The 23,771-nt window shown below is 39.6% G+C and overlaps 2 protein-coding genes across 6 annotated transcripts; one reads left to right on the top strand and one right to left on the bottom strand.

Moving 5' to 3' along the window:
• Positions 1 to 6,147: 6,147 nt before the first annotated feature.
• LOC145952427 (uncharacterized) lies at positions 6,148 to 6,761 on the top strand. Its single transcript, XM_083064790.1, has 2 exons — positions 6,148 to 6,607; positions 6,700 to 6,761. The coding sequence occupies exons 1-2, from the start codon at positions 6,148 to 6,150 to the stop codon at positions 6,759 to 6,761; spliced, it is 522 nt and encodes a 173-aa protein (XP_082920916.1).
• Positions 6,762 to 16,440: 9,679 nt separating this feature from the next.
• Positions 16,441 to 20,789, bottom strand: LOC109790573 (scopoletin 8-hydroxylase). Of its 5 annotated transcripts, none has more exons than XM_020349752.3 (5): positions 20,461 to 20,789; positions 18,880 to 18,947; positions 17,962 to 18,551; positions 17,301 to 17,643; positions 16,441 to 16,813 (listed from the first exon to the last, which is right to left on the bottom strand). In XM_020349752.3, the coding sequence occupies exons 3-5, from the start codon at positions 18,459 to 18,461 to the stop codon at positions 16,559 to 16,561; spliced, it is 1,098 nt and encodes a 365-aa protein (XP_020205341.1). In that variant the 5' UTR covers positions 18,462 to 18,551; positions 18,880 to 18,947; positions 20,461 to 20,789; the 3' UTR covers positions 16,441 to 16,558. The 5 variants fall into 5 exon arrangements, with proteins under 5 accessions (XP_020205341.1, XP_020205344.1, XP_020205340.1 ...); XM_020349755.3 differs by having other exon boundaries at positions 17,962 to 18,507; XM_020349751.3 differs by lacking the exon at positions 18,880 to 18,947 and having other exon boundaries at positions 20,461 to 20,788.
• Positions 20,790 to 23,771: the final 2,982 nt, after the last annotated feature.

Genomic DNA, 23,771 nt, shown 5'->3' with positions numbered 1-23,771 from the left:
TCCTTGGTTAAATTCATAGAGTTGTATATCTATAAGGTAGTGAGGTTGCATAGGAATTAGAAAGCAAGATGCGAGGAGTCTACCATTACAAAAATTTCGGGGACGAAATTTCATAAAGGAGGGGAGAATTGTAACAGCCCAATTTTCATTGGGCCAAGAGCCCAATTAAGGTGGTTTAGTAGCCCGAAACGGGCCGTTCCAAATTACTAAACAGACCTACTTTTGGTAGCCAGGAACGGGCCGTTCCAGATTTGGAACGGGTCATTCCAAACCATTAAATTTGCCTATGATTCTTAATTGAGAACGGGCCGTTCCAGAGTTGAGAACGAGCCGTTCCAAAATATGACCGTTGTAAGTATTAAATGCACCCCAGAACGGGTCATTCTGGTTTGAGAACGGGCCTTTCTAAATGTGATTTTTACTCGTGATTTAAGGGTCCAGAACGAGCTGTTCCAAAGACATTTGATCCTATAAATAGAGCACTTTGGCACTCCCAAAAACAAACTTTTCACTTCTCTCTTCTTTTCTCCTTTGCTCTCTTATTTTCCTTCTACACTCTCTAAAGACTGAGAGGCACTCAGAGGAGGAGACCAAGGAGATCTCTGTTTTAGTTTCAACTACTGTTTATCCAGGTACGGGGGAAAAGGAGATTATTTATATGTAGAGTTACATGAGGGAATTGGGTAGAGAAAGAGTCCCTTAGGATTATGAGTAATTTTATAATGATTCTGTTTGGAGAATTATTGGTCTTATGTGATTCTGTATGTATTTAGGACTATGAATATATGATTAATTTGTAAAAATAATGCTTTGGGAGAGAGAACGAAATTATAGAAAAGTGTCTGTTAGTTAGGTTTTGGAAAAATTGGATTATTTCTGTTTGAGAAATTGATGATCCCATTAGATTCTGTATGTGTTGAGGATTAGAAATATATATTTAATTTGTAAGAATGATGATCTTGGAGAGAGATCAAAATTGTAGAAAAGTGTTTGTGAGTTAGGTTTTGGAACAATTAGGGGTTTTACTATTTGTACTATCTGTACCACGAAGCCGAGCTCCAAGCTCGGCATCACAGCGCAGGACGACCTCGGACATGCGCTGGGAGACCTCGGCCAAGACGAGGTTCGCTATCTAATTAGGTCATAACTGATCTCAGGCCCAAGGCCTAACGAAACCCTAATTCACACCAAGGTACGTGCATTACTTATACGAGACTCATACTCCCACAAACCCTAACTTTAGCATCGGAGTCTCTTTTGCAGGTACCACCCCCATCTTGGAGCATCAACGTACCAGCGAAGGAGGCTCACCGATCTTACCCAGCGGATCATCCTTACCTCGGATCCCCGGGTAACAACATTTGGCGCCCACCGTGGGGCCGATCAAGACAACTCTTATCGGTCACGCTTATGGTTTTCACCTGAAGCCATAGCAGACGAGCAACAAATGACCTAGATCATACAACTACCATGGATAGCGAAGCAGCATTGAGGAGACTGATCGACCAGGTCGAACAGATGCGGCAACAACACGACGCCGATTTGCAAAACATGCGTGCTAAGCACGAAACTGACCTAGCAGCGATGCGGACCGCTAATAAGGCTGACCTAGCGGCGCTACACGCTGAGAACGAGCGAATTCGCGCCCAACTCCCTCGACGCCCTTCTGATCATCCTCCTTAGGCGAGCAAACTGCACGAGGAAGAGGGACACTCGGTCTCTCAACCCCAAATTGTGCCTAGGGCACCGACCCCACGACCTGCCACACATCGGTCTCACGCACCGACGAACAGGTCGGCCCATGAAGTCAGCAATGCTCCCACTCATGTCGTGGGGAATCAAGCGACCTTCTGCCGTCATCCCTTTGTGGATGGCATCATGGAGATGTCACTCCCTCTCGGATGGAAGACTCTCCACCTCGACCGCTACGACGGCACGACGGACCCAGACGAGCACATCGACCTGTATACCACACAAGTAAACCTCTACACTAATAACGATGCTATTATGTGTAGGGTTTTTCCGACCTCGCTCAAAGGGGCCGCACTCAATTGGTACACCCAATTGCCAGCTGAGTCCATCGACAACTTCCACACTCTGGTGAGGCAATTCACGGCCTAGTATGCCACTAGTCGACCCCACCATGTCACATCGGCCGCCTTGGCTAGCCTCCGCCAGGGCGATGATGAGTCACTGAGAGCATTCATGGAGCGTTTCGCCAACATCTCGGTTAAAATCCAGAATCTAAACCCTGAAGTCGCCCTACATGCCATGCTCATCGCACTCAAGCTCGGACCGTTTGTCGACAGCCTATGTCATGAGGCTCCTCGCGACATGGACGAGCTCCGCGCCCGTGCTGCAGGGTACATCCAAATGGAAGAACACTCCGCCTTCCGTGACCAGGTTCGCGGGAAATCACAAGCGAAGCCCGACAATGGCCACAAAGACAAGATGAAGGTCACCAATGACAGTCATTTCAAGAAAACTGCTAGGACAAGCAAGGGGGGAGATACGACTTCTACACTCCCCTGAACACGCCCAGAGTTCACATCCTGGAGGAGGCCAGTAACAGTAACCTGCTCACCCTGCCACCGCCAGGTCACACTCCCAACAGTGCAGACAAGTCCAAGCACTACCGGTATCACAGAAACCACGGTCACACCACCGAAGAGTGTCACACACTCTGAGACCGCGTTGAGGAACTCATTCAGGCAGGCCACCTCGGCCAATATGTCCAACGACAGCAGGGTCACCGAGGAGGCTACGGTGGAGGAGGAGGAGGCAGAGGTCATGGTTCGGGAGCTCGCACGGACCAACCCTCTGGCTCTCAGCAAAATGCCAGTGGAGCAGTGTAAGCCAAGGTAAGCCAGGAAACAGGGTCAGCTCCCCTACGGGGAGTAATCAACACAATTGCAGGTGGTTTCGCAGGGGGAGGTGCCAGCAGCTCGGCCCGGAAGAGACACCTGCGCAATATCAACACCGTCCACTCCACTACCTCGGCCTCGCACCAAAGCTCATTGTCGATCACTGATGGAGGACCATCCTTGGTACTTCACTTCATGTGAGACCCACCACATGGTTCATGGCTATGGCCAATTTGAGTAGTATAGAATTTATTGCTTTATTCCAATTTTACCCTTGTATTTTGGGGTATTTTAGTCATAGGATTTATTTTCTTTGTATTTCCCATTTTACCCTTGTATTATGGGGTGCTTTAGATGATTAGATTTTTAATTTGGGCTAGGGTATTTCATTAGAGGGTGACGCATTTTTGGTGAGTTTTGGATCTATTTTTGGTGATAGAAAGGCTTAGGCCCAAGTGGAGGGTAAAGGTTGCACGATCATATCATGCACCTTGATGTAGCCAATCTAGACCCATAGATTCCAAACTTGGTCACCAAGTAGCATCTAGGGTTCATTTGGCATGTCATTTGGAGTGCATTTGCCTTATGAATTTCGGCCATGCATGTCCCAAATGAAACCCTAGATGCCTCCCCTCCTATAAATACCCAACACCCCATCACTTGTAAATACTTTGGATTATATGATATTGAGTGAGCTTTTATGCCTCAACATCTCTTCCTTAGTCACTAGGTTAACTTCGGCTAGCCTCCTTCATTCTCCACCCTTGGAGAGTGAAACCCTAGAGTGGCCTCCACCTATACTTGGAGTGAGCCAACCTTGAGCAACCAAACACCATTCACCTAAACACTTCCGCCACCCTAAACCTACTTCACGCCCATCTTCCTTTTCCCATCATAAGTCACCTTTTGTCTACCCTTTTGTGAGCCTAGATCAAGGGCAAGGTCTCCCCCCTTCACACGCTACATCAATCATGGAAGGAGGAATCCATCAATCACCTTCACCAACGACAACAATGCTGGCGTCAGCCCCAACCAGGATGACCCCATGGTCATCGCTATGGAGGTAGCTAATTGGGAGGTCCACAAGACACTAATTGACCGAGGGAGCTCGGCTGACGTCCTGTATTGGCCGATGTTCCTCAGGTTAGATATCCCTCACTCTCTCATCCAACCTCACACAGAGCCCCTAGTTGATTTTGCAAGAGAGCGAGTACACACTCGAGGATACGTGGACTTGTTGACAACTTTCAGGACCTCTCCGAACACAAGGCGAATTATGGTCCGATACCTCCTCGTGGAAGCCAACACCTCCTACAACATAATCATTGGGAGGCCGACCTTGAATCAACTCGGAGAAGTGGTGTCTACCCCACACCTCACCATGAAATTCCAAGGGAGTCATGGGAAGATTATTTCTGTCAGGGCAAACCAAAAGACAGCTCGGCAATCCTACACCGAGAGTCTAAAAATCTCCTCGTCCGGCGAGCGATGCAAGAGTGATCCCCCTACGGTGGCTCACATCACCCACGTGGAGATCACTGACCTCGACCCGAGGTCTGATTCCCATGACGAATGACCGAGTCCCATCAACGAGCTCGATGACCTCCAGATCGGAAAACTCCCAGGGCAATGCACGAAGATCAGCAGGCAGTTGAGCCCGGAGTTACGGCAACAAATTGAAGCCGAAATTTCCAAGAATGCCGACCTCTTTGCGTGGTCTAGTGCCGAAATGCCAGGTATAGATGCTAACTTCATCTGTCACAGGTTGGCAATCCACAAGGAGGCAAGGCCAGTGGCCTAGAGGAAGAGGAAGGTCGGTGGAGAAAGGCGAGAAGCCATCATCACCGAGACGCAGAAGTTACTGAACGCCGACTTCATCCGTGAGGTAAGATACACCACATGGCTGGCAAATGTGGTTCTGGTAAAGAAGAGCTCGGGGAAGTGGCACATGTGCGTCGACTACACCGACCTAAACAAAGCATCCCGCAAGGACTCGTATCCTTTGCCGAGCATCGACAGGCTGGTTGACGGAGCATCCGGGCACGCCCTTCTCAGTTTTCTTGACGCTTACTCTGGGTACAACCAAATCATGATGTACCCACCAGACGAGGTGCATACATCCTTCATCACCGATCATGCCAATTACTGCTACCGAGTGATGCCCTTCGGTCTCAAGAACGCAGGGGCCACTTACCAACGACTAATGGACAAGGTTTTCCACCAGCAAATTGGGCGGAACATGGAAGTCTATGTTGACGACATGGTGGTCAAAACCACCTCGGCCTCAGACCATGCTATCAACCTCACCGAGGTGTTCAGCCAGATCAGGAGACACAACATGCGTCTCAATCCAGAAAAGTGCGTCTTCGGTGTCCAGGGAGGTAAGTTCCTGGGTTTCATGATCACTAGCAGGGGAATCAAGGCCAACCCGGAAAAGTGCAAAGCCATCATTCAGATGCAGAGTCCCCAGACCGTGAAAGATGTCCAGCGTCTGGCAGGAAGGTTGGTCTCCCTTTCCCGTTTTATCCCCAGGTTGGCGGACAAGGCAGAGCCCATCTTCACCCTATTGCGGAAGCCAAAGAACTTCGAATGGATGGACCAATGCGAGGAGGGTTTCAAAAGCTTCAAAACCTTCCTCACTACTCTGCCAATCTTTTAGAGGCTGGATCACAAAGCCAACCTCCTCCTCTACCTGGCAATGGCAGAAAGCGCAATCAGCGCGATAATAGTGCAAGAGCACCAAAAAACATAGACGCCGATCTATTTCATCAGATGAGTCCTCCAAGACACGGAGAAAAGGTATCAAACCATCGAAAAGCTTGAACTGGCACTTGTCACGGCAGCCAGGCATCTCCGGCCTTACTTCCAAAGTCACCAAGTAGTCGTCAAGACCGACTACCCAATCAAGCAGATCCTGAGAAAGTCAGAGCTCGCCAGATGGATGATAGCCTGGTCGGTAGAATTGTCCGAGTTCGGCATCCAGTACGAAAGTCGCGGCGCCCTGAAAGCTCAATGCCTGGCCAAATTCGTAGCCGAGCTCACACCTACCTCAGTCGAAGAACCACAGGTATGGACTTTACACGTTGATGGGTCCTCCAACTCTAAGGGTGGTGGTGCAGGTATCATCTTGGAAGGACCGAACCAAGTCACTTTGGAGCAATCCCTCAAGTTCAGCTTCAAAGTGACCAACAACTAGGCAGAGTATGAGGCACTTCTCGCAGGGCTAAGGTTGGCTCATGACCTCGGGGCTCGGAGAGTGAGTTGCAACAGTGACTAGAAACTCATGGTAGAGCAGCTCAGCAGAACATACCAGGCCAAGGACGTCCTCCTACAGCACTATTTCCACATGGCATCACAACAGATGTCGTCCTTCGACGAGTTCACTATACAACATGTACCGCGAGAACAAAACACCAGAGCTGACCTCCTATCAAAGCTCGCCAGCACCAAACGCCCTGGACAACATCGGACCATCATCCAGGAGACCTTGCACTCACCCAGCCTAGACGACAAGGTCGTCAACACCAGCAACAGCGAAGACCAGGGATGGATGACAGGCATTTGGAGCTACTTGAAGGCAGGAGTTTTGCCCGAAGATAGGGACGAAGCTCGGAAGATGAGGTTGAGGTCGGCTAAGTTCGTGATTGTCGGCGACGAACTGTTCAAGCGTGGCATCTCCACCCCATTGCTCAAGTGCTTAACTGCACCTCAAGTAGCCTATGTCATCGAGGAGATCCACCGAGGCATATGTGGCATGCATTCTGGGGCACGCTCAATGGCGACCAGAGTACTCTGAGCAGGATACTACTGGCCCACTTTGAAATCGGATTGCCAGGACTACGTACAAAAGTGCAAAGAATGCTAGCAGTTCGGCAACACACATCGGCAACCACCTGAAACTCTTCACTAGATGATATCGTCATGGCCTTTTTCCCAGTGGGGAATGGACATCCTCGGGCCATTCCCCCCGCGAAAGGTCAACTCAAGTTCCTCCTAGTGGCAATCGACTACTTCACCAAGTGGATCGAGGTATGCCCACTCGCCAAAATCACCACCGAAAATGTACAAAGATTCACCTGGAGGAATATTGTTTGCAGATTCGGAATCCCTCACACCCTCGTTACCGACAACGGCAGGCAGTTCATCGCACAAGCCTTCAAGGACTTCCTCCGTGAGCTTGGTATCAAGCATCTCCCAACCTCGGTGGAACACCCCTAGACCAATGGCCAAGCCGAAGCCGCCAACAAGGTCGTCCTCCGAGAACTTAAGAAGCGGCTAGGGAACGCTAAGGGACAGTGGGCCGACGAGCTTCCCAGCATCCTCTGGGCGTATCATTGCACCCCCCCAATCAATAACACAGGAAATGCCTTACAGGCTAACTTACGAAGCTGACACAATGATTCCAGTGGAAACCGGAGAGACATCTCACCGACGCCAAGTCTTCAACAGCGAGCAGAACGCTCAAGAGTTAGTAGCTGACCTCGACTTAGTTGACGAGCTCAGAGTTCAACACATGAATTCAAAGAGAAAAATAAAGCAGAGAAAAATAAACTAATCTATTACAGAGGCGGCCTAAGCGGAGGCGTTTTCACTGGAGCTATCCTCGAGGTCGTCCTCCTTCACCAGCTTCCCAAAGTGGACCTCTTTCTCCATGTGCATGGTGGAGAAGTCGAACCTCGGTGCGAGAAGCCTAGCCTGGAGAGCTGCCTTGAGGAATCCCCTCTTGTGCTCAAACACGACGGCTCGCTCAGTCTCCTCGATCTTCCTCTCCAGCCCCGCCTTCGCCTCCTCCAACTTCGCCAGGTCCACCTTCAAAGCAGCATTCTCCTCTGCTTGGCCGTCGAGAAGCACCTCGTCACAAAGACGCTTCTCGGCCGCCGCTACCAACTCGACCTTCTGTGCGGTGACCTCATCCTCCAAGGAGCGCACCCGAGCCCGGGAAGAGTTGGAGAGTTCCTGCAAATCACGAACCTGAGCAGCATAAGTCTCATTAGATCTCAGAGCGATCTCCAAAGACTTCTGGATCCTCTCCACCTCCCTCTGAGTAGCCTGAAGCTCAGCCTCGTTCTGCAGCTTGGCATCCCCGAGAGCGCTCGCCAAGGCCCGGTTCTCATCCTTTAAGGCTTTGTTCTCCTCCCTCAAGGCCTTGGCTTCTTCCTTCAAGGGCTGAACTCGGCCCCTCAGCCTGACCAGGTGATGGAGATACTTGGAGAAGAATGTTGATTCTTCAAGCTCTCCATGCTTGGACCGAATGTTCTTGAGGTGTTCTTAGAGACTTTGAAGCTCCACGAAGAAACCTTCCATGGAGGAGAAGTCTTCAAGGTGATTCGGTTACTCCTAGCTTTGTGTAGAAGCTTGAGGAACCAAAGAGAAGGTTGAAAACCTTGGATAGGAACCTAGAAGAGAAATTCTCTACGATTTTTGGAGACTCTTGAAGAGAGAAATTCTGAAGTTTATTTCTCAAATTTGTCAAAAGTGAGTACAAGTGTAGGAAAATCAAATATATAGGATAGAGGTAGCTTCTAGGAGAAGCTAACCTTAACCATGGTTCACTAGGAACCATGGTAAGGTAGACTTAACTCCCACGGTTTAGCTAGCTTCTAGGAGAAGCTAACCTTGACCATGGTTCACTTAAGAACCATGGTAAGGTAAGCTTACCTTACTTGAGTTTAGAAGCTTGCAAGACAAGCTTCAAAACTCAAGAAGGATTACTTAGAAATTTCGGCCAAAGGAGAAGAATAGAGCTAGGCGGCCTTGAACCAAAAATGCTCCATGATTTAATTTGAAAATCCTTGATTTGGTTTAGTTAAGTTCATCATATGATGATGAGACCTAGCTAAATCAAATCTATGAAAAATTAGGAGCAAAATGAGTCCAATATGCAAAATTTTGCCTAGGCCCAACTCAGGCCCAATTTCTAAGCACACCCTCAAGCATTGCTAAATGTCACCCCCTTTTCCCTACTAAAAAAATACAAAATGAATGTATCAACTAGGGAGGTTAAATGGAGTTAAACTCTCCAAGTAACCCACCTTAAAATCAATATACAAACACTAGTTAAAAGTAAGTAAAGTGCCTCACAAATACAAAGGCAAAAAGTGAACCTATACAAAGAAACTATGTACAAATATATGAAAAGGTCTTGAAGATCATCCCATTCCTCTTGGTTCTTTTAAGATATCACCTCTTGGATTCCTTGGCCTTGGCCATAGTCTATCACCAGGTCCTCCTGCTGCTTGGACCACTTATGCTTCCAGTGGTCCACAATGGCCATAGTCCTCTACAGAAAGACCTGGGCAGCGTTAAGGCCTTCCACGGGCCCGACCTCTTCGATCATCCCCTGATCCTCCGAGCTCAGCAGACCCTTGGGGAAGAACTTATCAACGGTCACCCCCGCACTCCACAGCGAATCCATGTCAGCTGAGGCACTCACATGGTCCAATCGCACCTTAGAGCGGTCCTTCCCGAAGCGGTGGTGATGGAACTAGGTTGAAGAGGATTGAAGTTCTTCAACAATTCCATGCTTAGGACCGTGAACTCTTGAGGTTGACCTTAGAAGAAGCTTTGAAACTCCACGAAGAAGTCTTCCATGGAGGAGAAGCCTTCAAGGTGATTCGGTTACTCCTAACTTTGTGTAGAAGCTTGAGGAACCAAGTAAAGGTTGAAAAACCTTTGGTGAAACCTTAAAGAGAAGGTTTTCTCTTCGGTTTTGAGAGGACTCTTGAGAGAGAAATCTGAAGTTTATTTCTCTAATTTTTCAAAAGTGAGTACAAGAGAGGTAATTACAAATATATAGGGTAGAGGTGGCTTCTAGGAGAAGCTAACCTTAACCATGATTCACTAGGAACCATGGTAAGGTAAGCTTAACTTCCCACGGTTTAGCAAGCTTGTAGGAGAAGCTAACCTTGACCATGGTTCACTTAAGAACCATGGTAAGGTAAGCTTAACCTACTAAGGTTTAGAAGCTTGCAAGGCAAGCTTCAAACCTTGAAGAGGAGACAAGTGAATTTTGGCCATGAACAAAGGAAGAAGGCTAGGCGGCCTTGGGTCCAATTTGCTCCATGAATTAATTCAAAAATCTTTGATTTGGTTTAGTTAGGTTCATCATATGATGATGAGACCTAGCTAAATCAAATCTATGAAAAATTAGGAGCAAAATGAATCCAATATGCAAAATTTTTCCTAGGCCCAGTTCTGGCCCAATTACTAGTCACACCCTCAAGCATTGTTAAATGCCACCCCTTTTTCCCTACTGAAAAAATACAAAATGAATGTATCAACTAAGGAAGTTAAATGGAGCTAAACTCTCCAAGTAGCCTACCTTAAAAACAATATACAAATACTAGGAAAAAGCAAGTAAAGTGCCTCACAAATACAAAGGCAAAAATAACCTATACAAGAAACTATGTAAAAACTATACAATATATACAAGTAGAACTAGGCCTTCTCTTCATGATAGAGCATTCCAAGTGAAGAATACCTTGGGCTTGACAAGTCCACTAGTCTTCACAAGGTCCAACTCTTCTTGGATTCTTCTAGCCATAGCTCTAGTGACTAGACCCATGGCCCATGGTCTATCAGGTGGGCAATGTATCGGCTCCGGGAGGCCCCCTGCGATGGACCAGATGACGGCACCGAAACTACAGGCGTAGCTGTTGGCACCTCGGACCTCGGCCCCTTACCGCGAGCCTTGGCAGCGATAGAAGCGGCAGCAGGCATCCCCTGCTCAGCAACAGGAGCACCTGCCTCGGGCACCTCTGAGCTCAGAGCCGCTGGGATCTCGGCAACGTTCCTTGCCTGCAGAAAATGGCCCTATATCAGAGGACAAAAGAACAACATAGAAGATAGAAGGAAAAAAAAAGCAAGGTACTCACCACGGCGGCCTAGGCGACCTGCTCAACAGCCTGGGTCACCACCTCGACAGCCTAAGCAACCTGCTCAGCGGCCTGAGCCATCTCCTCGGTGGCCGCTCGCGGAGCCTCCTCGGCCGGCGGACTCCCGGTGAGGTTCACCGCGTCAACATCAGCAGCTTTGGAGGTTACCTCCTCAGCATCCTGAGGGGCGGAGGTCCCCCCGACCTCCTTCCCCCCCCTCTTCCTTTTCCTGTTCGTCTTCAGGGGGGAAACCTCCTCCTCTTGAGGCTATGGAACCTCGATCTCGACGATGTTGTAGCGGTGCTTCAACTCACGCCATTTAATCCTAACCATTATGCCTGCGAACACAAAGAACAGACACATCAGCAAAATAAGCTTTCACAAACCCTAACAATCTAAGAAAGACGGGATACTCACTCTCTAAGCCCCGCTCCTTGTATGCCGAGTTCGCAAGCCACAGGACGAGCTTGCAATCCAGCGGGCGAGGAAGCGCTTCAAGGTTTTTAATGGCGGCCGACTCTGAAGCCGTCAATTGCAATTTTCCCACCCCGTGAAATCTAGTCGGAGCTGGCCGCCAGTAGAAGGGAAACTTCGGCAACCTGCCGAAGTAGAACGCCCGATCCTCCAACGGGTTGACATTCACAAGAGCCACCCGGAAAAATTCTTGTTTGAAATTTTTATATGACTGGGAGTAAAGGGAAAACAGACCCCCATCCTTACTCCCACTTAGAGACATTAAGCCATAAGGAGGAACACCCATTTTTAACTGTTAAAAATGAAGAAAAATGGGCAGAGACACCTCTATCCCCAAGGCCGAACATAAGACCTGGAAAGCCCTCGAAAAACCCCAGCTATTGGGGTGCAACTAGCAAGGAGCCGAGTTGATGAAATTCAAAAAGTCACACTCAAATTAAGTGAAAGGAAGACAGACACCTAAATCCCTGAAAAGACACTAGTACACATAAAAGAAAGGAGGGTCAAAAGGACCCCCCATATAGACACGCTCGTCGGGCCGACAGGGCTCGACCTGGACGAACGCAAAGACGGAAGAACCATAGACCCTGTGCGATCTCCGTATCGCATTGACCTTCAAGAAGGACCTGAACACACTCTAACACTCCCCCACGTCACGCCTGACCCAATCGTAGCCAGGAATGCTGGGGACGAGATCCTTGGGCGGGTTCTCTGCCTTTTTCTTTTCGGCAGCGGCCGTCCCGGTAGCCACCGCCTTGCCGCGCGCCTTACCCTTGCCCTTGGCAGGCACGGAGGAAGTGGCACCACTGTTACCAGCCATCAAGAATGAAAGAAGATTTGAGAAGAAGGAGAAAGAAGACTACAGAAAGGAAGTACCTGGTACTCTTCCTCAGAAAACAACCCTAACAACAACTGGGTTACCGGAAGCGGCGACAGAGACAGAGAAAATGAAGATGGAAAATGAACAGAGGCATAGGAAGCAGCGTGCACGAGAAGTCAGGAAGGAAGAAAAGGTGAAAAGAGTAAAGTGAATGGGAAGGGGCGCGAGAAAGAGAGAGAAAAGAAACCTCCAAAATTCAAAACGGCCATGACACGTGTCGGTCAGGGAACACAACTGACGACACATTAAATAAAACCCATTATAACAAGTACAAGTCATCATTGCATAACCGTCACTCCCATTAACACGCCGCCTGCACGTTTCTGAGAACGAGGCGACAGTTGCGACACATGGCATCTTGACAGGCAGGCGTACGCGAAAGGTCACTGCCCCTTGACGAGCTTGGTCTTAACTCCTCGACCCACGGTCTTCAGAGCTCGAGGGGCTAGTGAACTATCCGTACCACGAAGCCGAGCTCCAAGCTCGGAATCACAGCGCAGGACGACCTCAGACATGCGCTAGGAGACCTCGGCCAAGACGAGGTCCGCTATCTAATTAGGTCATAACTGATCTCAGGCCCAAGGCCCAACGAAACCCTAATTCACACCAAGGTACGTGCATTACTTATACGAGACTCATACTCCCACAAACCCTAACTTTAGCATCGGAGTCTCTTTTGCAGGTACCACCCCCATCTTGGAGCATCAACGTACTAGCGAAGGAGGCTCACCAATCTTACCCAGCGGATCATCCCTACCTCGGATCCCCGGTAAGAACACTATTTATGTTAAGATTATATTAAATGTGTAATTCCATTGATTATTATATTAATTTATGAATGTTATTGTTATATTACTTGATAAGAATTGATGATCTAGATGTGAATTGCTTGAGGGGTGTGTAAATCCTTATTTTGTTGGACTTATCTGTTGTGTGTATGTGATAAGTTATTGAGCTATAAGATGAGATGTGATGAATGTGAATATGATTATGATTGTGGTTCCTCACATCAATGACCAGGGATGGCACGGCCCCTGGGTAAGTGATGCTACAGGGAGGGCGTGACCCTAGCATGGTGTGGGATGAGTTAGACAATTAACATGTATCACTTATGTCGAATATGGAAACCCTGACATAAGGTTAATTACAAGATTTGTGTGGATTGTGATGTGATTGTGGTTCCACACATCAATGACCAGGGATGGCACGGCCCCTGGGTAAATGATGCTACAGGGAGGGCGTGACCTTGACATGGTGTGGGATGAGTGAGGCAATTAACCTGTATCAATTATCTCAGATGTGGTGTGGCCTTGGCATAGTGTTAATTGTAAGATTTGTGTGGATTGTGATGGATTGATGTAATTGAGATGTGAAGATGATGAATGATTGATAAATTATGATATATATAAATGCTTGTAAATATTTCATTAAATAAGGAGTTATGATGAGATTATGTTGTGTTTTCCCTTGTGTGCTTTCTATATAGATGTTTTCTTTTCTCACCGTACAACTTGTGGATGTTTTAGGTGAGGAAGATCCGGCTATGAGTGACATCTAGAATGTCAACAGTTGATTTATGGGTATGCTCTGATATTGTGACATCGAGGCAGAGGATTTCTAGGACATGAATTGTATTTGTATATGGAGTTGAACCTTGTCTTTTGAAAACAATTTGTAAACTCTTAAATTTTACCTTTCAAGTTTTATTTCCAGTTATTTTGGACATTGAAGAAAGAACAGTTATGAAGTTTTATGTGAACTCTTTTACCAACTTTCAAAGTTTATTTTCTTAATTTAATTACATTATTACGATGTATGTGTTGGGGTAGTAAGGGTGTCACACAATTGACATGTATGCTAGAAATGAATCCCGATACTAGTCAACCCTTTAAGTCAAATTTATCATTAAACCCATATTAAGTTAGCTGGTATTTAACTTGACAAATTCAAATTATTCAAAAAAAAAAAAAAGTTCTTTGTTGTTGTATTAGCTTCTTTTACCGTTGAAAACTTCATTAGTCCCCACAAGATAATTTGTTCTAGTTTTATGTCAATATATTTTAACATATTTTGGTTTCATTGTTTAAAAGAAATTTTGCTTGTTAGTAAAAGAAGTTTATGAAAAGTCTTTCCTTTTTCTCTAACTAAACATTATGTAAATGTTTTAACTTCTTCTATTCATAAGCTTGTTTATCCCTTCTTGAAAAGTTTTTTATGATTCAAAAAAATTAATTATTAGTTTTTTGATTCTAAAAACTTAATTGGTTTTGAAATTTATGTAATATTTCAATTACAGTACCAACTCTGATCTCTATTCTTGTAATTGAACTTGATTAAAAGGAAGGTAATATGAAATTAACCTGGATTACAAGTGATTGATTCGTTGCACATACTTTGATATTTTGTTACGTCAGTAATAAACCTTGTAATCTACTGTTGTTTGTTACTCAAAATTGCATAAATGTTGTATTTTAGATTTCTTGAGAGGTTTTTTTTCAAGAATCGTGGAAAAGAGAGTTATCTTAGGATATAATCTATTCAACCTCCCCCTTCTAAATTCTAGTACGTACACTGGGACCAACAAAAACAAGATGACATAATTTGATTTGAATGCATGAAGTAATGTCCTAATCCCAAAGCTGAAAAATTCTTTGACATGCTTGAAACTATGCAAGCACCATTGTGGAAAGGATGCAAGAATCGTATTGAATAATTAGATTCTTTAGTAGCTCTAAGCTTGAAATTCGATTATAACATCTCTAAAGAGTATTTTAATCGAATGATCCAACTTGTGAGGGAGATGATGCTGAAAGAAAACCTAATGGTTAATAATTTTAATTATGCTAAGAGGTCAATGTAAAAGTTGGGTCAGTGCAAAGTGAGGACAAATAATGAACACATGAGCAATGAGAACATAGTCTATGCAACATGGGTGATGACAATTGCTAATGAAATTAAAGGAGTTCTACGTCGATAAACTAGTTTTATAATCAAAAATCAACATAACATTTGATTTATGTTAGTTAGTTATAAGATCAATGTAAAATTGGGTATTCTACATCAATTATTTTACGATCGACGTAGAAAAAGATGCCAAAATTGCAAATATCCCACTACATCCTTTGCTAGGTCAATTCTAGAATAACCGATGTAAAATGATGATGTAGTCCAATAATTTTATACTAGTGAAGGCTCAAACATGAAAAAGTAATGTAGCAAAGTTTAAAATAAGAAAGAAAACCTAATTTGCCCTTAATCATATTGAAGCAAGCATACAAAAAGTTAATTATCCTTGAAAGGGTGGCAAAAACAAGTTCTAGAACAAAAAAAAATATGAAGATAGACACCGAGAATCAATCACACTTAGAAATTATCCAACAATAGGTCCAAAGCTCACATTTAATAAATATCGATATGGAAATCGAATAAATTATTTTGACTAATTATCAATTTGTCAAATATTAGTTTTATTGCAAGCAAGATTCACTAAAACTGTCTTATTGGTTCCTAATTTGAAAGAAATTCTTTTAAGAGAAATTCTATGATACCCATACTATTTGAGAAGGTACAGGTACAATTGTAATTATAATTTTATTTTATATTTTATATTTTTAATAATTTATCTAAATAATATTTATAATATTTTATTCTTTCATTTTTTAAATTATTTAGTTTTTTATTTTTATTTTATATGTTCTAATTTTATTTGTAATAATAATATTATATATTTAAATAGTTTAATTTTAATAATTTTTTAAGTATATTTTGTCTTTTCACTTTAAATTTTTGAATTTTTATATTGTAATTTTAATAATTTTTATTTCTATTATTTATTAATTATTTTCTTTTTTATTGTTTAGGCTTTAGGATTTATTTATATAATATTTATGATATTTTAATCTCTTATTTTTTTTAAAGTATTTGGTCATTTTATTTTTATTTTATGTTTTAATTTTCTTTGTAATACTATTATTATATATTTAAATAGTTTAATTTTAATAATTTTTAAAATATATTTTTGTCTTTTTGCCTTAAATTTTTGAATTTTTATATTGTAATTTTAATAATTTCTTATTTCTATTATTTATTAATTCATTTTCTTTTTTAATGTTTTATAGCATTATTGGAATCTTATAATTTTAATCTCTATAATTTTATCTTAATTTTCATTTTATAAACATAATTTGGGTTATTTATTTTATAATTAAATTAGTATTTTTTGATATATTATGAATTTACATAAGAGAATGTAAGAAATTTTGGAGAAAGTTATCCAAACATAACCATATATTAAGTAAAGAGAAATTCTATTAGGATGCATGGCTAACTTTTGGGATTTTATCGACAATGATACAATTTAAAATCGATTTTATTCATGAACATGAAATGATAAAGGAAGAACAAACTTAGTTAAAATTTCCAGAATGATAAATTAAGTACAAACTTCTTAGTTCAAATTCTTCATACTAGTTAGGCGAGTTGATCCTTGCAAAATCAAGAGAGTTCCTTCCATCATGGACATTTCCAAAGACATGGTCCATGTAATCCTTGAAAACTAGATCCTTGTATCGGGCCAACCCATCATTCTTCACCACCTCAAGAAATGGGCCAATGGTCTCTGTAGCTGTAGGCATAGTAAACACTGCAGCTGATACCCTGGTTTGGGTGCTACTTGGCCTTGCTCGGTGTTCAGCACTCTTATACTTTCCATTGCTTAGTATCTACCATTTAACATACACAGGTGTATCAAAAACAGTTACTATAGTATATATGTTCATTTTGTTCTATATTTAAATAAAATAATACTATTGTATTAAGGGAGCACATTATGGGAGCTTTGGATGCAACTTATAAAGAGTCTGTTTGAATAATTTTCTTCAAAAATATTTTTAGGAGTTTCTTCATAAGTTAAAATACCTTATAATAAGATAATTTGTAAAATTTCTCTCCTATTATCTTCTTCAAAATCTTATTCTTAACTTATACATAAACTAGTTTTAACTTGTAAAATAATGTTTCAATTTTTTTCTTTTTTTTTCCTATAAGAAATTTTGGAGAAAGTTATCCAAACATAACCATATATTAAGTAAAAACAATTGAAATGTGAGTTATTGTGTGGCAATCAAAAACTGGGTTTTAATTAATTGTATTTTCAAATTCTAGAATTTGAGTTATTCTACTTAAATCTCATATTTGAAGGAGCCAAACCTCTAAAGTGTTACCAATATTGATCACTAGAACTCCTGGGGTTGGGGGAATTTCCAGCCACTCTCCCTTTTCAGCATCATTTTCTGATTCCACTTTGACATATAAACCGCCAATGTCATCTTGGAGTAGCACTGTGATGATTCCAATGTCTGAATGGCGCCCTATTCCCACTGTAAGCTCTGGATTTGGGCATGGTGGGTAGTATACCATATTAACCTTCTTGATACCAATAAGGCCTTCAATTTTTGAGTCATCAAGTTCGACTCCAAGCTTCGTAATCAAAATTTCCATGATGTCTCTAACAATCTTGGATGACAATTTCAAATACTCAAGTGCAACTTCCCTGAAAATACCAAATGAAACCATTTAGACCCTTAATCTTATTGCACAAACTTTTAATTAAATGTAAATAGTCTATTGGATAAACTTTTTCTAGAAGTATTTTTACATGAGAAAACTATGAAAAAAAAATAAAGTAAATCATTCATTTGTTTAATATTTTGGGAATAATGTAGTAGAGAGAATAAAAATAAAATGAGTCTATTTGAGTACAAATTTAAAAATATTTTTTAAAAAAAAATATACTAAAAATACTTTTTATTTTCAATAGAGAATCTAAAAACCTTTTGTAACTTATATTCAAACAAGTTGAATGTCATACTTGAGCTGATTAGGCCAACATTGAAGAGCATCTTCATCACTACTATATGTCAAACTGATGTAGTCTCTCCATTCCAAGATCTTCTCTTTATGAGGTGTAAAGCTAGTCCCATATTTCACCTTTGCACTTCTACTCACCCCTGTGAGATAAACAGCTTTGTTCTCTCTTGGCAAGCTGAAAAATGTGTTAGCAGCATCTTTAAGTGATTCCCACAACTCCAAAGGCACACCATGGTTCACCACCTGAAAGAAGCCAAGAGTCTCAGCTGCTCTAACAATCTCATCCACCACTTTCTCATGCTCAGCTCCATTCAGCTTTGACAAGTCAATGGGTGGCACATCCCATGACTTTGATTCTTCCTTCTTGATTCTTTCCTCTGGGGGTTGTATGTACATCTCTGGCACCTCTGATAATCCCAAGTCTACCAAGCCTTTCACTCCATTGCCATCTCTGACCACAAAGTCATGCAATGATTTTGAAGAGTTCAAACTTGGAGCCATGGTTAAGTAAAGTTTGTTTATGGTCTTGTGTCGGTGTATGATAACACTGCAAATTGCTGATTACTGATTAGGCCTTGTTCATCACTTTGACTAAAAGAAAAACACATGATTCAGGGTTCCAATAAGTAAACCTAATAAAAAGGAAACATATTGAACATAGAGTATGAATCATATAATACACATCTTGCATGTATTAACACGTTAGATTTGGAAATCAACGTAAAGGGTTGATATTAATTAGCATTATAGGAACTAGGACTCAACCAATTGAGAGACTGCAGTAGGTGATATATTCTACACACTAAGAAAATTTTAATATTTTATATGGACTGTTTTTTTTATTGCTAGTTAGTATATGATAGCAATGAGATTATATAATACTCGCTCAATAAATAAAAGTATGATTCAATAAACTTACTAGCATGCAGAAGGGCTTTTTCGAAGTTCTAAATTTGAAACTCAGTTATCATGCCGATCAAAGTCTAGCTGATAAAAGATATACTAGTGTTAGCATGTGGACACAAAAATCTTTCAAATTGAATTGCTACTGTTATAAGAATCAGCTTATTGAGAAGCATTTTCTAGATTATATATATTCACCTCAATGATTGACGAGTTGATATTTTGATCATTCAGGATCAGATACAATATAATGTGTGATCTTGCTTATAACGGTCTAATTATTTCATAGTTACAAGTGGCAGTTATCTTTAAATTTGTGGCTACGAGATGAGAAGCATTAACCCAAATTGAAATAGACATTGTTTTACTGCAAAAGCATAATAAAATATTGGATATCATAGAAACTTGTTTAAAAAATGTTGGATTCAAAACAGAGTAGAGTCCATGAAAATAAAGGATGACAAGACACCACCACATCTTTAAAGTTTATATCACAAGTTTTTTTAGTTGGGGGTAGAAAAGTGCTTTCATTATCGTTTTTCCCAATTGGTAACTATCATTTTTAGTAGTCGGCATCAACGTTTGGCTGTTGTGCCCTGCCACCTACCGCGGCGACCACAAACATGATAGCGATAGAGATCTCCATGCTCATCATAATGCCAACACTATTAATCATCCCATAACTCATGCTATCACAAGCTTGGGCTATAACAAAAGCCCATTCTTAATCTTAGACTCTTAAGACACAACACCAGAAATAAAATTAATACACATTTCTATATCTTGAAAAAAAACATAAACAAGATTCAGGCATTGACATTTGGCATGTGAAAGACCGAACTTTATTAGTGCTTTCAAGCTCAAATCTAGGATATCATATCGGAAGGAAAACCTTACCCGTTCATACATATATAGCAGTCTATATATCTTACTTGTTGACTCTAACAAATTTTTCTCCTGACATAAAGTGCCCAGAGGTTGTTAACTGATCTAGAGGATCATTTCCCTAGTTTAGGTTAATTACAAGTTATAGGGCTATATTATATATGCAAGACATGTGAAATATGTAATGTAACGTAACTCTGTTACCCATTATTGATGAAAAATGTGTGGAGCCGTGGAAACATATGAGCAATGCAAAAGACAGCCAAGTTAGTTTAGGATGTGCCCAATCACAGTGTTTGCTGGTTGGGTTATGATTGATTAATTCATGAATAAATCAGATTCAGTTCCCACCCACGATTAGACAAGCAAACCTATCTAGTATGCTTCTATTTAATTTATATGCAATCCTCTCCATTTCTTTATTAAAGCATATATAATTAACTTTGACATTACTCCATTATAACTCGTATAAGTAAAGGAAATTACTTCTTTGAAGAGTGAATCTTTCATGATCCAGTAACAAAGCAAGAATTCAGTGTTCAAACAAAGAACAGGGGAATCATTACCTAACCCCACAAAACCCCCTATTTCCCCTTCCGCACAAATCTGTCAGTTGCAGGACCAAATAAAATGTCCCTAAGATGGAATATACATGATGATAATTGCTATATATAAAAATCTTATAAGAATAAAAAAAATGAGAGGATCTTACACAAATAGTAGAACGTTGTTCGAACAGCGAAAGATTGTGCAAGCAGTTGTCGTGAACAGTAGAGCGTCGTGCAGCCTGATAAAAGGACCTATTGAAGGACAGTGGCGTCGAGCGCGTTCCCGACGTAGATGAAGAGACGCTCCTTATGGTCCCGCTCCAGCCTGGCGAGGTTCAAATACTCGCGGCCGACCTGGAGGACGGCGGCGGGGTGGAGATCGAGGAGGAGGCGGGCGGCGGTGCCAACGACCAAGCCGAGGAGGGCGAGAGGGCCGTGGGGAAGGAGGAGAGGAGAGAACGAAAGTGGAGAAAGTGAAAAATAATTAAAAACAAAAAGGTAGGAATCATAATTTTTAATGAATAAATTAAATTAAATAAAAAATATCTAAATGTTACCGGGAATTTTAGTATAAATTGATGAAACTTAACTAAGGTTAATAAACCTTTGATAATTTCATACATTTTTAGAAATTATGATAATCTCAGTTAAATAACCCTCGTTAAATTCTAGTTTTTTTTTTTTTGTAGTGTTAGCATAGAGATAGAATTGGTCCCTAGTTTTGGATAATATGGTTACGTGGAAGGAAATATGCCTCATATGAATTTTAATTGTTGACTTAAGTTGATTGACTTACGAGTTCTAAAATTTAAAGGATTTCTATGATTCCCATGTACCTTGAGCGTGGAAGAATAAGTGGTAAATAAAGATGAGAATAGGTTAAGATCATACTTTAAATATATAGGTTGAGTTTGTTCTACAAAATTAAAGTTAAAGTTAGACCTATTATTTATTATGAGCTTCTTTTATAAGTTTGGCCTATCATTTTCGAAGTCTGGCTTAGCCTATTAGTCTCTTTAAATTTATTTAATATTATTAAAATTTAAATTTTAAAAAAAATATAAGAGTAAAATTGAATCATTTTTTTTATTGAAGGATCAATTCATACGTAGAGATTGTAAACTTATAAACCCTATGATGAAAAAATAAATTGTATAAAAATTATATTTTAAATATTGATAATTTTATTTTATTTTATAATTTTATTTGTTTATTTATATTTTTAATAATATATATATTAATTTTTATTATATTATATAAATAAACAGGTTGACCTATATTAGGTTTAATAGACTTTTTTATAAGCTTAAGTCTAAACTTTTTATATAAATAAACTTTTTTAAAAGTCTAAACTTGACATTTCTATTTAACAGGATCAAGCTAGACCTAGTTTTAAAGAGGCAATCATATACCCGTATTTAAGACATGACCTATTCTCATCCTTAGTGACAAATTTAAGAAGCTAAAAGTAGGGGATGCAAAACATTTTAAACAATTCAATTACTATTTCATTTTTCTTCTTTAATAATATTTATCTACTTACATTTATTAAAATGTTAGTATAGATTGAACAAATAAATAAATTATTTGACAATATTTTGTTTTAAAATATTATTATAAATAAAGTAACATTTTTTTATCTCAAGTACAATAAAATATTTTTCAATCCCTGGACCAGATCGTCCTTAAGGTAGTGTTTGTTTCCAGGAAAGTACTGTATACGAGCAAAGAAAGGTGTGAAAAGTATCCGTTTGTTTTTCCTGATTTGGAACGAAAGAAAGGCGAAGAAAGGAGAGGGAAAGCACTGTTGCTCTCCTCGCACAAAAGAGAAGAAACGAGGTGAAAGACACGTAAGATTTGTGAAAATCTAAAAATACCCCTCCCATGCATGTGCCATGCAGTAGAAGAACGAAGCATAATCGATTATGCTGTATATATATACACAGCATAATCGATTATGCTGTATATATATACAGCATAATCGATTATGCTGTATATATACACAGCATAATCGATTATGCTATATGTATAACATATAACATAATCGATTATGCTATATGTTATACATATATATGTTATACATATATATGTTATATGTTATACATATAGCATAATCGATTATGTTGTGTATATATACAGCATAATCGATTATGTTATATGTTATACATATAACATAATCGTATATATATATATATATAAAATATTAATATTTAATATATAATATTTTAAATTAATATAATTATTTAATATTAATATTTAATTTATATATATATTTTAAATATTTAATATATATATATATTTAATATTTAATATTTAATTTATATATATATTTTAAATATTTAATATATATATATATATATATTTAATATTTAATATTTAATTTATATATATAAATTAAATATTAATATTTTTATTTTTTCACTTTTATATATATTAAAGTTTGTTTATTTATATTATACAATTTTTTTATATTAAAAAAATCCTATTATTTAAATATTAATATCAAAAAGTGAAAATATAAAAAAAATAATACCTGTTTATAAAATTAAAATAATAATATTTTTTATTTTTATTAATATTAATATTATTTATTATAATTAGTATCATTATTATTTATTATGATTTTTATTATTTTTTTAATATTTATTTTTATTCTTATCATTATTTATTATTTTTTAAAAAATTATACTTATTAATATAATTTTATTGTAATTATTATTATTTATAATAAATAATATTATACTCATTTTTAATTTAAGGGTAAAAGTATATATTATATATTTATTTATTAAATTTTTAATTTTTATCTATCATTAAATTTAAAGCAAATATTTAAATTAAATTATTTTTAATATTTTATAATTTTTTTAATTAAAATTTATATATTTATTTTTTAATTATAATAATTATAAATTTTTTTAACTTAAGGGTAAAATAGTAATCTTACACAATTATCAATTAAAAAATTTATTTTTATCTATCACATCAATCAATTCACTCACAAACTTTCACAAACTTTCTCTACACTTTTCACTCACTTTCCCTTAATCCAAACAATCTCACTTTCCATTCACTTTCCCTTCAAATCTTTCCTTTTCCACTACCTCTTTTCTATCTTCAAATCCAAACAAAACCTAAGTAAGGAGAGAAAAGATTTTCGACCCACTTTCAACAAGTGGGCTAACATGCGGAGTCCCGTATGTGTTGGTCTAGAATTAAGGAATGGTTTTGGACTCCAGAAGCTGTAACCGATTTACAAATAATCAATATTTAAACTTATTTAATTGAGTAAATGTGTTACTTCCATTTTACTATTTTTGTTTTTAAATAAAATTACCATTTAATGTCTCACGTTGATACCATGTGGTAAATAAAAAACATTGTTTTAAATTTTTTGAAAGCTAAACGCAGTTTCGTCTCACTTAGAAGCATGTTTTTTTTATAAAAAAAAAAAAAAAAAAAAAAAAAAAAAACA

Source organism: Cajanus cajan, chromosome 10 (assembly GCF_000230855.2).
Source record: "Cajanus cajan strain Asha chromosome 10, NIPB_CcT2T_4, whole genome shotgun sequence".
In the NCBI taxonomy this organism is placed as follows: domain Eukaryota; kingdom Viridiplantae; phylum Streptophyta; class Magnoliopsida; order Fabales; family Fabaceae; genus Cajanus; species Cajanus cajan.
The sequence above is the reverse complement of the archived record's forward strand: the minus strand, read 5'-3'. Positions and strand labels throughout refer to the sequence as shown.